Source organism: Numida meleagris, chromosome 3 (assembly GCF_002078875.1).
Source record: "Numida meleagris isolate 19003 breed g44 Domestic line chromosome 3, NumMel1.0, whole genome shotgun sequence".
Classification (NCBI taxonomy): domain Eukaryota; kingdom Metazoa; phylum Chordata; class Aves; order Galliformes; family Numididae; genus Numida; species Numida meleagris.
In genome coordinates, this window is record NC_034411.1 from 5,125,591 (window position 1) to 5,141,040 (window position 15,450).

General features: G+C 40.9%; 1 protein-coding gene across 12 annotated transcripts in view; it reads left to right on the forward strand.

Annotated features, from left to right (window-relative positions):
- The window catches only part of MACROD2 (MACRO domain containing 2), an 847,154-nt gene that overhangs the window by 473,061 nt on the left and 358,643 nt on the right, over positions 1-15,450 (forward strand). For all 12 annotated transcript variants that reach the window (XM_021389946.1, XM_021389947.1, XM_021389948.1 and 9 more), the window contains exon 6: positions 7,665-7,786. In XM_021389946.1, coding sequence (XP_021245621.1) covers positions 7,665-7,786 — 122 coding nt within the window. The remainder of the gene's footprint in view (positions 1-7,664; positions 7,787-15,450) is intronic.

Genomic DNA, 15,450 nt, shown 5'->3' on the forward strand with positions numbered 1-15,450 from the left:
TCTGTAGTGTTGGCGCATAGAGGACAGTTGGAAGAACTTCAGTTGTGAATGTAAATCATCTCTGAATCAAACTGATAGCCTGATGTTGTGTTCTGCAGCATGGTTGTGTTCTTTCCTTTTTTTTTTCTTTTTCCCCTTAAGGACAAATTTATGTTTTGCTACTTGTGCAATATACCAGCAGAGGTGACTAAATCCGCTTTCCTGGGATTGGGTTGGATGCTAAAAACAGCCCAAGTATGGCAAGGGGTCTGTTTTCAGGTGCTGGGAGCACTGGTTCATCTCAGATTTCTGTACCCCGTAATTAATCCAATTTCAAAACTAGAACCGAGGTTTACTTAAAAGCCAACCTATTTTAAATACTTTTCCATCTTTTTGTGTTTTGACTTGTATTGCGCATTTTTAAAGGGTCCTATTTTTCAAGTTTCTCTTTTGAATCAAGCATTGAGTATGGTTCAGTGTACCTTGGATTTACATGACCATTGATAGCGGTGCATCCATCACCGTGCTGCTTATTTTGGTTTGAAATTTTTGTGGAAGGGCAGACAAACTCACTTTAACTTAGTCTCTTAAGAATAAATCCTCTTGATCTAAGGGCAAACAAGTTTAGTTTCGTGTGCTGAAAAGCTGACTAATTAAATTATTTGATAAATCAAGAACAAACAACCCCCAAACACCTCTTGCTACTCAATAAAGGGAGTAGAGAATCTTTGTGGCTCATGCTTTCCTATGTGAAGGAAGCATCAAGTAAAAGATTAGTGGCTTTGTTCTTGCCTTGTCCACTTGCAGAACAATGGTCAGGATAAAGTGGAGAGCATGACTTGGGTCAAGGGGGTCACTCTGTGTGTGCTTTCTGAGGCTGGAGCTTAGCAGGGCTCCTCTGTGGTACAGCCAAATGGTGTTTGCCATGGGTTGATGAGCTTAAAAAAAGAAAAAATTGCCTGGGGAAGCATAATTCATTTTGTCTGTCTCATTTTCCTAGGTGATGTAAGGCCCTTGTTTGGATAGATGTTTTGCGGAGGTGAATAAGGATAACAATCGAGCATTTCTGCTGCAGTGGTTTCAAGTCCAGATTAAAGAGGAAAACAGAAAAAGCATGCTACGTATCTTGTAATTTCACATTAAGCTATGTTGCATGCATTTCAAGTTCATTCTTATCACATCACATTATGAATATCCCAAGCAGAGTCCTTGCATTTTAGTTCTACATGTAGGCAATTACTTCTACAGAAGTGGTGGGGCCGTCTGTCTAGTCACTGCTTTGACATCTGTCATCTTAGTGCTAAATTGCTTTGTAAAACCTATTACTTGGGGATATAGGATAGTGTCTCTTAATTGCACCATTTACTTGCCTGAACAGAGCCTACTGTTGTCTCGACAGCTAATGGGGAGGCTCCGATGGCAGCACGATGCTGCGAGAGCATCAGTGGGAGGGAGCTGTTCTGGGATTGCATGGGCATATCCCACATCGTCTTTTATGACAATCGTGAGTGCCAAAAAAACACTTGGGTTTCAACTTGCGGGACTTAATTCTCTGGGAGGCTGTCATGGCAGTGGTGTAACTGCTGTGAACAAGCTCCTTGTGTTTGCAGTGTCCCGGGGCTCTGAGTGATCGCGCTCTGCTAAATGCTGGCTATTGAGCACGGGTCCCGAAAGGACCTCGTGGGCTCGGCAAACCCTTGGCCTCTCCCTGTGGGAATATTGTTTTCTGGCTGTCTCTGCTGTCTTGTACTTAAAATATACACCTAACCCGCAAAGAGGAATACTGGTTAATCATTTACAACAGACATATTCTTTATACTTTCTGGAGTAGACGATTCCATTTAGGTGAAAAATGGCTTAAGTGTTCTACGCAAATGGCTTTTAGATATTGTGGCTTTTGCGTGTAATGGAACATTGTTTGGTTCATCCAAAACAACTATTTAAACACAGAAGGAAGCTGGAAAAGGGACAAAGTTCAGATTGAGCTGTGCTTGTTGACTCAAGCCTAAAACTGAGGCAGTTGCTTTAAATGCTCATAAATGCAGATTTTTTTTCTCTGCTTATAAATGATGTTCTTTACAAAATATTTGATGATTGCAGCACCGTGAAAAGATATAAAGCAAATAAATACTCATAACTGAAGAGCCGTGTCATACGTCAAGTACAGTATTGTGTGATCTGTAAAAGATGTTTTCTTGCACATAAAATATTCAACTCAGCTAATCAAGTTTTGGAGGCCTATATTAGTAAATAACTTAAATTAGGCTGTGGTCCTGAGGGAATCATTTAGGTTGAACTTGAATTAACAGTTGTTTATTACATACTGCAAATGCACACTTTATGAGCAAATGCATGTAACTGGCAGTAGAAAATAAGCCAAGCAAATCTGTATACCAAAGCAGTGTGGACTTCATGAGTAGTGACTGTGAGTAGGTAAGAGCATATGGGGGTAATTCCACCTCCTGTCAGCTGAAGCTGGGCTGTTAGATTCAGGGCTGATACGGTGGCTGCTTATTGGGGAAATCAGCTGGTGAGATTTACAAATGGAGCTCTAGATAACCCTGGTTAATTGTCAGATATCTTCTTTTTATTCAGTGACGCAGAGTGCGGTAGCTTCCTTCTTAAAATTCATCCGGCTCGGGCGGTGATGGACGGAGGACAGCCTCATTATGCATCGCTAGATGGGCCGATTAGGGCCGTGAAAGCGCCAACGGGATGAACGAGGGAAGTGTGTGATTGATTCTAGCCTTGGTCCGCTGGTTCGTTAGCGCTGTGAATGTGCTGCCCTCCCTTCTGCGAGGCAGGAAATGAGGAAAACTTCCACTTCTTCATTTGTTTGAGAATACGTTATGCTAATATTTCGGCCATCTAACATGACTTCTACAAAGAGCAGGGGAAAAGTAAATTACATCAGAGTCCTCCGCGGTGACTGTGAGTCACAGTCACTTTTCACTTTATGCTTTTGCAGCTGGAAGTTGTTTTGCATCTTGGCCCACACTGCTCTGCCCTTTAAGTACTGTAGACACAAATCATGGAGAAAACAGCGTGTTAAGATTTATGGACTGATTAATTTAATGAAGGAGACCAGAGGAAAAAAAAAAACAAGCCTTGCTTGTCCTTTTACATGTAGGGTTTGTATGTTAAGACAGACATGGTCTCATTTTTCAATGACCCATGCAGGAATTTGAGGGAAGAGTCACTGTGCTTTTGAAGGGTTGATTAAATGCCCAAATTACATTTATTTTCACTGATAGCTAAGTGGGGATGGGGATATTTTAAATGCTGAAGCGCCTGTTATCCCTCAAGATTATTAGTGGTTTACACAAGATGCCTGCATTCATTATAGTGCTTCAGAGAAAAACAAGACGAAAAATGGAATGAAAGCAAGCAGAGATGATGCAGAGTGTGCACACATGCAAATTGATGTGTGGTTGCTATGCTCCTCCATTTGGCTGCCAGAATTTCTAACCAAATAACTGAAAGTCAAAAGACGAGAAAAAGAGCAACAGAGCGAGTATGCTCTCCTCTTATCAGCCACAAGTTGCAATGCAAATCTTAGAGATAACAGTGTAAAACTCAATTGTTGTTGCTCCTAAAGGAGCTACAAAGCATGGTTGTATGGTGTAGATCTGTGCCATTCCTTTCTTTCAGCCATTTTTACCTTCTCTTGAAGCATTTTTGGAGGAAAAATATCTCCTTCCCTATTATAAACATCTCTTTAACACTAAGCAGCTTTATTAGTGTTAAAAGTGCCTCTGATCCATTGCTGCGGCCTGAATCCCGAATGAATGTACTCCTACCTCTGGGGCTCCGCACCTCTGCGTTCTCTTAAAAATGTGAGCGTGCGTCTCTGCTGTGTATGCAGAACAAAAGTGATTTAGGAACACGGGGACTGCATCTTTCTTACCAAAATCCTTAGCTTGAAGACTGACCATGGTAAAGCAGGAGCTTCAAAGCAATGCTAGCAGCTCCATCTTACATAAAGAAATGCTAGTATTACAAACAGTGTGTGCGGTGTTCTCTGTGAGAGCTGTTTGGTCCACCCCCAGGTAGATTGATGTGGAAGACCATCAAACAAGGTTTGCACATTCGTGTTGCACTAGTGATGCCAGAGGTCTGCATCTGGGGCTGGCTGCTGCTGCAGGTGGTAGAAGTAGTAGGACTGCAGCTCTGCCCCATAGCTGTCTTGAGAACAGATGCCTGTAGCCGCTTCCACCCATGTCCACCAGCTCTGCAGCGACTGAATTTTTGCAGCTGTATGCAGTGAGGGTGTGATGAAAGCAGAAATGAAACTTCCTTGTGGGAGACAAGGTGGAAGACTGACCCAGTCTTCATAAGTATATTAAAAATAAATGGCTCTGCTTCAACCCATGCAGTCTGATCCTCGTATATTAAGTTGTTGGGCTGGGAGTGCTGAGGAAGTGGTTTTATTTCCTGATTTGTTTGCTTTGTGTCCGCGTAATCTCGAAGGATTTTGCCTGCCTGCAAACCTTGACATACTGGGGAGTAGTTTGAGCAGAATAATAGATTGTTCGTACAATGTATGTATACACAGATTTTATTGACATTATTATTATTATTACAATAATAAAATCTCTACTTCCCTGTTCATCTGCTGACCAAGAAACAGATTGGCCTGTTGTTAGTACTGCTCTGCTGGTGAGATCTTACTTTGTCATGGTCATGTGTTTCTGAATAAGAATGTTCCTTAGACAAGCAGTTTTTGACAATGATGAATTCGTAAACAATTACAATCGTGTTGATGGATTATAAATCAATTCATAACCATCTTCAGTGTCCTGTCCTAAGAAGCACCTATTAAGAACTTGTTTAAAAAGAAAAAAAAACACACTAAAGCCGGTAATTGCATTGAGGGTTATCTATTTATGTGATGCATCAGGTGTAGTGATGGAGAGCTGGGTGTTGAAGTACCATGAAAATGTAAATCGTGAAGTTCCGTTAAAAAAAGATGGTAAAAGAGACATTTTGCATTGTTGAAACGAGAATTTTTGAAGCTTGTGTTTAATGATGAAAAATTAAGGAAATGGAGACAATGTTTAATGAGAAAAATGCACGTGGAAACTCTAGGAGGGAAATATTGTACAGAAAGAGCTGAGTGACAATTTGGCACTTGAGCCGTACCCCAGACCCCATCTTGTTGGTTAGTAACGCATTGTTAAATTCAACCATTAGGCTTCCACTTCTGAGCAGTAGCACCTTGAAATGCAAGTTAATTTGGCTGTAGCAGAAAGAGGGAATTCTTTTAGGATTCTTTGCTTGTTTATCTTTTATGATTTGTTGTTAAGTTTCTTTTATAGTTGTTCCTTTACTTTACTTGCTTGTTGACTGGTGGGCGTTGTGAACTTAAAAAATGCATTGCAATACCTCTGATCTTACTGTCTATAAATGTAGGATGGCCTTGATTGAGATCAGATTTACTGTTACATTCCTTCACCTCGCTCAGTAATTGCAGCTTGTCTCTTTCAAAAACAAATAACAAGAAAAGTGTCAAGAGATGCTTTTCTTTCTTTGAAGCGGCCAAGTGCTAACGCTTCCAGATGAAACCTGGAAAGTTTCAACCTGAAGCAAACTACTGTAGAGTTTGCGGGCAATCTGAAGTGATGGTCTTTCCGAATGAAAGTGCTCAAGCTTTATCTTTGTAAGCAGAAACAAATTTTAAACTACTTGTGCTATTTTTTGTCTTTTCCTAGGTCCTAATTGCTCTGTTTATTATAGTAGCTAAAACGCGTGTGTAAAATATCTCTTTCCCAAAGTTTCTGGTAAAACCATTCTACTTGTTCTGATCACCTGCTGTCAAAGACTGAACACCTGCAGCATGTTTCTGTCTCCTGAAGTGCAGTGGGGAGGGCTTGCTGCAGGTGTTGCACATTGGCTGTGACGTTCAGCAGGAAATATCCAATCTGTCCATCTTGGTAACAGAACTGGAGAAAATTACTGCAATCAAAATGGAAAGAAGAGTTGCTGACCTTTTCTTTACTTCTCAGTATGGTGGGGTTTCATAGTAGTTAGGAAGTTCAGCTCTAGTGGGTTTCAGTTTCTCATCACAGCCAGTTCCTCTGTGTTGCTGGGCACTGAGATGCTCTTATAGGCTTTTATTTGCTGAAAATCAATACACAGTGTTTAAAGCAGAGCTGGGTTCTGGCCGGAAAACTTCTGTGAATGTGCTTTCTGTGTTGGAGGTGTTGAGAGATGTGTTGCATCCACCTGGATGCTTCCCTTCTCTGGAGTGAACTCAGGAAAGAGGAGAGTTCTTTAAAATAAAAGTACAAAGCTATTGGGATGCACATGAGGAGACGTGGAAGGTTCAGAGGAACTGGATGTTTATCTGAGTTATAAGGGCGTCCGCTGTTAATGACTACCGTAAAGAAAGTTCTGGAAGCGTTCAAAGCATTATGCTTCAGCGTGTTAGCTGCCTTTAATGTTGCAGAGACTTGGACTTGGCGGCTGGTATCTGCCTTGAGTAATAATAAATATGAGGATGGCTTGTATCTTAATGCTTGGCCACTTTCTCGCGTGGTTTGGTGTAGGTTGGAGAGGAACAATCAAAGGCAGCCTGGACAAACATTAATAGCGTGAATTCTGTAAAGTCTTCCAGTAAACTAGAATATTCTGGGGCATGACAGCAGCAGATATCCTTGGAAACCTGTCACGTGAGGAACAGAAATATAACCTAACCAAAGGGACCTACCGTGCCTGAACTGGAAGCATTCCTTTTTTGTGGTAATGTTACAAAAACGGTGCCCTTGCTTACTGCTGCTGTGTTGTAAGGGGTGACAAAAGGGTGGGAGGAAAGGACGTGCCTGCTGCCATAACTCACCGCAGCGCCTTTGCACATGCTGTTGAAGAATGATGTTTGAGAAGTAAATGTGCTTGCTACTTAGCAAATGCGGGGGGAAGAAAATATTAATTTTTCACGACAGCTTTTACTTTGCTAGGATTCTCTTTAACGTGTTTTACTCCGGGCTTTTTTTACTTCATTTTTCATTTTGCGCTCTGAAGGCGCTGATTGATTGCTGCATCTGATTTCAGTGTATCTGGAGGCATCGTACCTGAGATACTCCTGATTGTGCTTTCTCTTTTTGTTCATTAAACTTTTTCAGGCGGAATAAGATATTATTGTTTTATTGTGCAGTGTCTCCACCTGGTTTGATGTGAAAGAAAAGCACATTCCTGGAATAACTAACACATTCACAGATCATAACTTTACTCCTCTTCAAACAGCTGTTGAGAAAAGGCATTGAGTATTAGGCAAAAAATGAAGCTTGTTTATCACCACCTACACGCTGAACTTTTGCAGTGAGCTTTCCCAATGAGCAGGCTATGAAAGGGTGAGAGCAACTGCTTCAAACGTGTAGTCCATCCCACATGTGGTTTGTGGTAAACACGTAACAAGCACTTGGCATGTTTTTCTCATTCTTCCTTTAGCCCAAGAGCAGCCCTGCTTCAAAACTTAGCCTTTACAGTGTCTCACTTTTGTATAACTTCTACAGATATCCTACGTTTATCGGTTGTAAATGTTTTCTTAGAATAACATTCCTGCCTTTTTGTCTAGGTCCAATATCAAAATGGATTGACTTTCAGTGTAGCTGTTTTGTGGGTTCATGAAATAAGTAACAAACTACTTTAGGAACTGCAATTATTAATTTTTTTTCCATTTCTTGCAGATGTGATCCATACAGTTGGGCCGATAGCGAGAGGGCATATCACTGATACTCATAAAGAAAACTTGGCAAGTTGCTATAAATCCTCTCTGAAACTGGCAAAAGAAAACAGCATCAGATCACTTGTAAGTACTGCATGAGAACCTATTCTGAATCTTTGTTTCCTTGCTTTAGGATAACTGTTGATATGACAGCAGAATTCCAGAAGGAATTCTTGATGCATGTAATAGGAAAAAGTAGGTATTTGACCAAAAAAGTTGCTAGACAAACAAAAAGGCAGAGGTGGTATAGCCCTTGCATGGTCCCCATGCCACAGTGTGCAGCCTCAGCCTCTCCGTGCCACGTGCAGGGAGATGTCTGTGCAAAGGCATGGCCATTGTGGGTGCGTAGTTGGCCGTGAGCTCTGGCCAACCATTATGTGGGTAAAATGAAATCACTGCACGGATGGGAGTACGACATGATATAAATTCTCATAGTTCTGCCATCGTGAACGACCAGGCATCTGGCTTTAGCTATCTTTATTTTATCTTGTTGCGGTGATAAAAGATTGTTTTGCTCTTACCTAAAGAGGAAGGTTGTAAGGAAACCATTTCTCAGTAAGTGACCAGCTAGGGGAAGTGTAAAATTATTATGGCAGAATTTGGGAAGAAGACAGATACAACCTGGTGGAGGAAGTCAAACCAACATTATTCAAACTGAAGGACAAAAACAAAAGAAAAACAAGAAAATACTGTGTCTTTAACTGTTTCAAATAAAGCATAATTGTTTACCACGGCTTGATGAAACATTTCTTAGCAAGAAATTAGCTGCAAACTAATCCAACTTTGAAATACCATGGGCAGATAAATGCTTCTATGTGTATGCTAATTCCCTCTCCTAGTTCTGCAGCTAATTTTCCGTTTGTTAGGGAATTTACAGTGATGTGAACTTTGAGGTGGATTTTAGAATGGCTAAAAGTACTCTAGCTGAGTGGACTTTGCTGTTGATAATGTATTCAGTCTCTATGTAATTACTGGAGTGATGTACAGCTTATTTCATAAAGACCAGATTTTACCCAGAAAGGAAGATTCTGACATTCTATATATTCATCTAATATTGATCTAGTGATACGGCCTTTCGATTTTTCTCTGGTGGCACAAATACCAGACACTCAAGTTCAGATTACTTGTGCAAAAGGAATGTTATCTAGCAAAGCATCATTAGGTTAATTTAACTGAACTCTACTATCTTTCAAATCCGCTGCTGAGAGTGGATTATAAATCACATTTTTGCACCAATCCAGTGAGGATTTGAGTTGTTACAGATCTAGGGCTGCTTAATTCACTTTATAATGATTTAAGCTATTTGCTCTAGGAGTGCTGGATTAATTCCCTTGTCTGTCCAAGGGGCAGGTGGCTGCTGTGTATGGAGGGGCATGCTGAAGGCACACACTTAGATGCTTGTGACAATATTCCTTTCAGCAGTCGTTACTCTTTTGTTCTGAAGTATGGAGTCATTTTTTTCCCTGTCCCCAGCTCTGTTTACTCTCCATCTCTGGAGCTGGGATTCTGTAGCTCCAACCACAGCAGCAGAAATTTTCACTCTGGATATCTATGCATTCCCTAAATGCATAACGGAGAAGGGAGATATCACATGAGCATGACTTTGCACCTCTTTTTGAGGAGAGGGGCATGGGAGATGCAGGACTTCTGTGGCCTACTGAGACAAAATGGGTAAACAAGGCTTAATTTTTTTCTTGGAGTAGAATGTGCTTTTCACACCTTTCCTGCTAAAAACGTTCTCTCTGTACTTGTCAAAATTTTCTCTAATGAGCCTTCTTTGTCATTCACCAGCCACTAAAGAGAGGTGATACCAAACAGCAGTTAATCGATTACTATTTTTCTTTTCCTTTTAATACTATGCACATAAATTAGAACTGAAAGCAACCTCTGAGGACGTTTTGAACTCTTCTCTGGGACTGTTTATTCATGCAGAGGCATTTGTGTCCTGCTGTGATTCCCATCGTTGGAGGCAGAAAGGTTTTGGTGCTGTTGTGCCCGTGTACATTCTTGTTCCTGCCTTTAGGCAATTACATCCTGCTTCTGGGCCATTCAGATCAGTGAGGGGGGGAAAAAAAAGGAAAAAAAGATGGTGTGAAAAAAGAAAGCGTTGAAATTTTAAAATTTGCAGTAGGCATTGGTCACGACCAGCAGTGCTCATATCTGTAGTGCTTCTGTAATGTGTGGATGTTCTAGGTGGTAGCTTTGTATGCGAATGAAATAATGAAGATTTGTCCTGCTCGTGGGTTTCATGTGTTTCACAAAAAATAGCTTGGTATTCCAGGAGGAAAAAATGACCATGAGAGAAACTACCCATGGATGATTTCCTTGCTGGTTAGGAGCTATTGACTCTGCACCTGTTCAAGATAAAAACAAACAACAAAAAAACCATCACCCAGAATGGCAGGACACAGCTGCACAAACTGAGCAGGAGCCAAGAGCCATTCATTCATACCAGCATTAAGAAGCTTAGCAAGCAATATAGATTTTCGAGTCCACATGACTGATCGTGAGCTGTTCTGAAAAGCCTCAAGTCTAGTGATTTCAGCAATGCTGTGGGGAGTGAAGGCTACTTGAAGGTCTACCCTAATGAACAAATCAAGCCTGGAGCAAAGTAAGATGTATAATTCATTCAATTAAGAAGCAGTAGATTACTGGAAGTCAGAAGAGAAGAATACAAAGTGCAATTGGGTTTTACAAGATCCAATATAATAGACATAGTTGGTAGGGAGGGGAAATGGAGGAAAAAAAAACCAGCACTAAAAAACCCTACAGATTTTTGGTGCTTGTAGAGAGTACAGAAGTATTTATTGTGGCTCAAATAAGCAACATAAAAATGGTAGACAGGATTGTGGGAACAGATGTATTTGCAATAGGGAACTGAGGGGGGAAATAGATAGTTACCTACATAAAATAAGGAAGAGAACGTCAGCAGTGCTCACTGATGGCAAATTTTGGTTGCTTCTCAAAAGGAAATGAATGTGGGTGGGCAAGAGGAAACTAAAAAAAATTTTTGAAATAGGTCCTGAGTAAGAACAGTATGCTTTTGACATGAGTAGGTATTGGTGATAGCAAGCCCTGGTATGCTAGAAGAATTAGCTAAACCTGAAAGCCTTGCAGCTGTAGCAAGCGGAGAAGGAAGGGAGAAGACAATGTGAATGTGTTACTTACCTTTGAAACAAGAAAAAAACCCAGTAAGTCTAGAAAGAAATGCAAAAATAGATAAAAACAAATAAAACCTTATTCAAATTGTTTTAAATGTGAATCGTGTCATAGGATTTACAAGTGCTGGAGGCATTATGAATGAGAAGTTCAGATGAACGGCAATGTATCAAGTTGGACAGAAGTGTGCAAGGTGACTCGGGGTGCACCGCTAAGCACAGTTTAATTTAACATCTTTATTAATGCTTTTTGAAGAGTACATAAACAGCTCATTAATTACATTTACAAATGATGCTACCTTAGGCAGCGTTGCAAACACTAGAAAAGGACAGAGATATATGATGACAATTGATTACAGAGAGAGTGCGAGCAGAGCCTCATCTAGCATCCTCTACAGCACCAGACGGGAAACTGCCTTCACTTCAGTGGGAGATAGGTCAGAACCAGAACTGACAGCTACAGAGGAGCTCAGAATAGGAAAAGTCGTGATAGCATATGGTGGGGAAGAATAACCCAGTTCACAGACAGTCAAAGGGAGAAGAGTACTGGAAAACTAGCTTAATGAGGAAATGGTCTTGAATAATAAGCGTCAAATTAGATACACTTAGAGTGATTTGTTTTGTTTTGCTATTATATATTATTGAGCTGCCTGCAGAGAAATGATGGATGCCGCAGATGTGGTAGTTTTTGTTCCAAGTGGGCTGGGGAGACCAGGAATAAGATTACGAATAGCTCAGAACTAACTTACGCGTGTATATGTGTGTATAAATGTATTTACATCTGAGGAAGAGAACCTTGCCTTGATCTTGATATACTTTGCAAATTGTTAAATGCAGTGTTATGACAGAGGGGAGAGAGAAGAATCTCATTGTGTGTGTGGCACAATGACAACTTACTGGTTTAGCTGATGCTAGTTGGCATTGTGTTTGCATCCAAGATTTCCAGGCATTGATCAGAGCAACTCTGCTAACTCTTGGGGGAGCACTGAAATCTCATTGGAAAATGTTGGTATCTGTATGTAAAAGAAAAAACCTGCGATGGGTGATAGCAGAAATGAGATGAGGGAATATAATGAAATGCCAGCGTGATTGCCAAAGTTCATAATTCACCAGCAGTCCAGCTATGGGCAAGAATTTGCATAGCCATTATGGCAGAGGAGCATGAGGATCAAATTTGATCGTCCATGGAATTGTTGAGAGAGAAATCAAACAACCCCTGACATTTGTCTCCTGCCTCTTTTATGTTCCATGTGATATTTCCAGCATCACATCAGCTATTTTCAGTCTCTATTAGGTCAGCTATTCCATTGAGCTTTTTGGTTACCAAAGTGTTTGTACTTATGATCTACTAGTCGCAAAACCATACATTGCTTTTCCATCTGCGCCTGTTGGTGTAGCTGTGCCCACTGTAGGATACTTGTGCAGTTCTCTGTTTATGTGCTTGTTGGTGATGAATGAACCTTTTGTACTGGATGAGTCCAGTGTGTATAAACCCTCTGGTGAAGAGGATACTTACAGCATTGTTTCCGTGTATCTCCACTTCAGTTATTACAATTCAGTGGGGAAAAATACTTAAGGTCATACAAGGAGTTTATTTTAGAATAAAATAGTTTGTATGTATGCAAATTGTTATTGAAATGTACAGAATAATTTCCTGATAATGTCCATACCTTCTTATTGTTGGTCTGTCTAATGCATTAGTAGCAGATGCTGTCTTGCATCGATTGTGTCTCCACTGTCTGATTCACTGGGAAGATGTTACAGGCACCAAATCTTCACTGAAAGGAGCAGAGGTAAAAATACTCCAGTAGATGACTTTTCCATTGCCTGTATCTATTTCCTAAGTAAGAATCTTGCAGGCCAATTAGCTACTGGCTTATTGGGCAGACCAGGGGAGCTGTAACCACTGTTTTCAAGGATTAAATTGGCCTGATGTGTACGCATTGTTTGAGATTATTTACTTGACATGTTCTGACTTTGCTGGAGGTCCTCCTGCTCTGCTGAGCTTTGCGTATGCTGCTTCGAAGCCATTCAGTGTCCTGGAACTGTCCTTTCCATGGAGCGCTCCCCCGCCATGTACTTCATTCCGGCTTTGCTTGTGGTCGAAAAACTTTAGTCGAGGTTGGTGGAAGCTGTAGTTAAACGCTTGCTCAGCTACACGGAGAACTAAAAATGAAATAATGCTGTGGATTATTGAGGTTGGGAACAATCAAATTATCTCATCGTGTTTGCAGAAAAAGGTAGTGCTGGTCCTCAGCAGAAGGCAGGAGGCCTCCTCTGCCCCAGTGCCAAAACAGAGGAACTGTGCTGTGGGCTGTAGCTCTACAGAACTGGGACCAGCAGTGCAGTTTTCAGGATCGCTTCCTGTTGGCAGGGGTGAACTGTAAAGCTTTAACAAGAAGTAGACCACACTCTCTGGCCTCTTCCTAAGGGGAGAATTATGGCTAGCATGGGAGTGAGAGGAAATCCTCAAAGAATGCGACGTCATGAGCTGCCAGAAGAGACCTGCGTGCCACCAGCAAGTCTACTGACAGGGCTAAAGACAAAATACAGATGTTTTTCTAGTAGATCCCTAGAGTCAAATTGGGAAGAGTTCAGCCTTGCTAGATTAGTGTGCTCTTGCATAAAGGAAGAAAGCACCACCCAAAATCCAGAATGTCCCCATTCTCTTTGTACTAACATGTTTGTACAGAAACACAACCTATTAATTATTTAGAAGAGTGCATAAAAGCACATTAAGAAAGGTACCTGTCATTTATCAGTTCATAGTGCTGCAAGAATAACCAAATTATCTTTTCAGTTGCCTTGCATATTTCTCCCCATCTGTAATCAATGATTTTTGTAAATACTTTGCAGTTATGTGGTAATATTCTTGGTATTTGTATTTACTGTAGCAAGGAAGTTGTCCTTCTGGTAAGGGTGCACTGTGTCTTTGAGCATCTTTTCAGTGGAGACGTGTAGCCACTGTAATGTCAAAATCTCCTGCCATAACCCATAGACTTAAAGTTTGAATGTCAGTTTTGAACCTTGAGCATTCTCAGCCCCTCTTTCTGTAAACTATAAAATTAATCAAATAGGAATTGTACGTGAATTGTTAGAAGGTACTTGGAATGGTGTGCTGTAAAGTGTCATTCAAACAGACTGTTCTACAGCGTTGTCTGTACCTGTCTGCTCTCATGATGCGGAGTTATATTTTAGGGATAAGTCAAGTTTTTCCTTTCTTATTATAAGGAAACTTACCTCCTGCCGAGTGTGTTACCATGGCAGTAAGTTTAGTTTGAAATTTTTAAGGTTGATTTTATTCTGTTTGTTTTTTCTGTTATACAAGACCTGCTCTGAAAGCCTCCTATGTCATTATGCTGGCCTGTGACGTCAGAGGCGGATGTTGGTGGGATGGCAGTAGAGGCTGAACCTTCCCACTGATATTCCATTCCATTTTGTTGCTGTGTGACAGATGGCAGCAGAGGGGCACTCTGACAGAGTGGTGTCTGACATGGACACGTGTGTGAAGCAAAGGTGTGTCATTGAATTCCTCCACTTTGAAAAAATGGCACCCACTGCTTGCTGACCATTTATGGAGACCAAGCAATGGCTGTGAGCACAGTGAGGTGGTGGGTGGTGCGTATCAGAAGTGGTGATAGTGACAGTAGGTCACCTCCACTGGTGCTGGTTTTTGCAAGCGAGCCATACAGGCTCTTGTTCATTACTGGTGATAATGCATCACTAATGGTGGTCACTATGTTAAAAATAGTGTTTTGTAGCTGAGAATTTGCTGTATGAAATAGCGTTACTGTTTTCTTTGCATCTGTTGTAGTTTCTATGGAATTTAATAGGAGGCATTACTTCCGTGACAACCTACATAGATTCGTATTTGTCAAGCAGAAGACCTGTTTTGGAGGAAAACTTCTGCAGCATCATGAATCCACTTTTTTAATACTTGTTTAACATGTAAGCCACAATAAGACAAATCCTCATTTTCAAACAGCCAAGACCTCTTCCTTTTTTATTTACTTTTTTTCTCCTCTTAGATATTTTTTCAGGTAATATCTCTAGTTACTGAAGCTGCTGCACCGATTTTTAACTGGCCATAATAACCAGTTCTGCTTTATTCATCTGCATCAGTTCAGGGTGTTGTGATCTTTTCTTTTGAATGTAGGAATTGCTACAGCTGGTCATAGCTTAGTTAAGCCCAAGTGAATCTGCTCTGTTCCACCTTCTCCCAACCATTTGTACCGAAATGATCTTGGCAGATTTGAGAAGCAGGATTGTGATTCAGTAAGGATTTTGCTAAATGAGGTGGAATTCAGTTCAGTAAGATCAAGCGTTATTTGTCACACCTAAACAGAAAGACTTATTCAGCCAAGAAGGGTTACGGAATGACTGTAGCCCTAGGCAGAGGTTCCTCAGAAAATAAACTGGAGTTTGTAGCGCATCATGTGTTGCAAGTGAATAATGCTGTGGGGAAAAGCAAGAGAGGAGCAGCTGTGGTGTGAGACTTAAATGAGTGAGACTTAGTAGGGTCTCTAGGTACTCCACTGTAGTAAACTGAACTGGCATGCCCAGTTTTTCAGCCAGGGATGATTAGGGAGC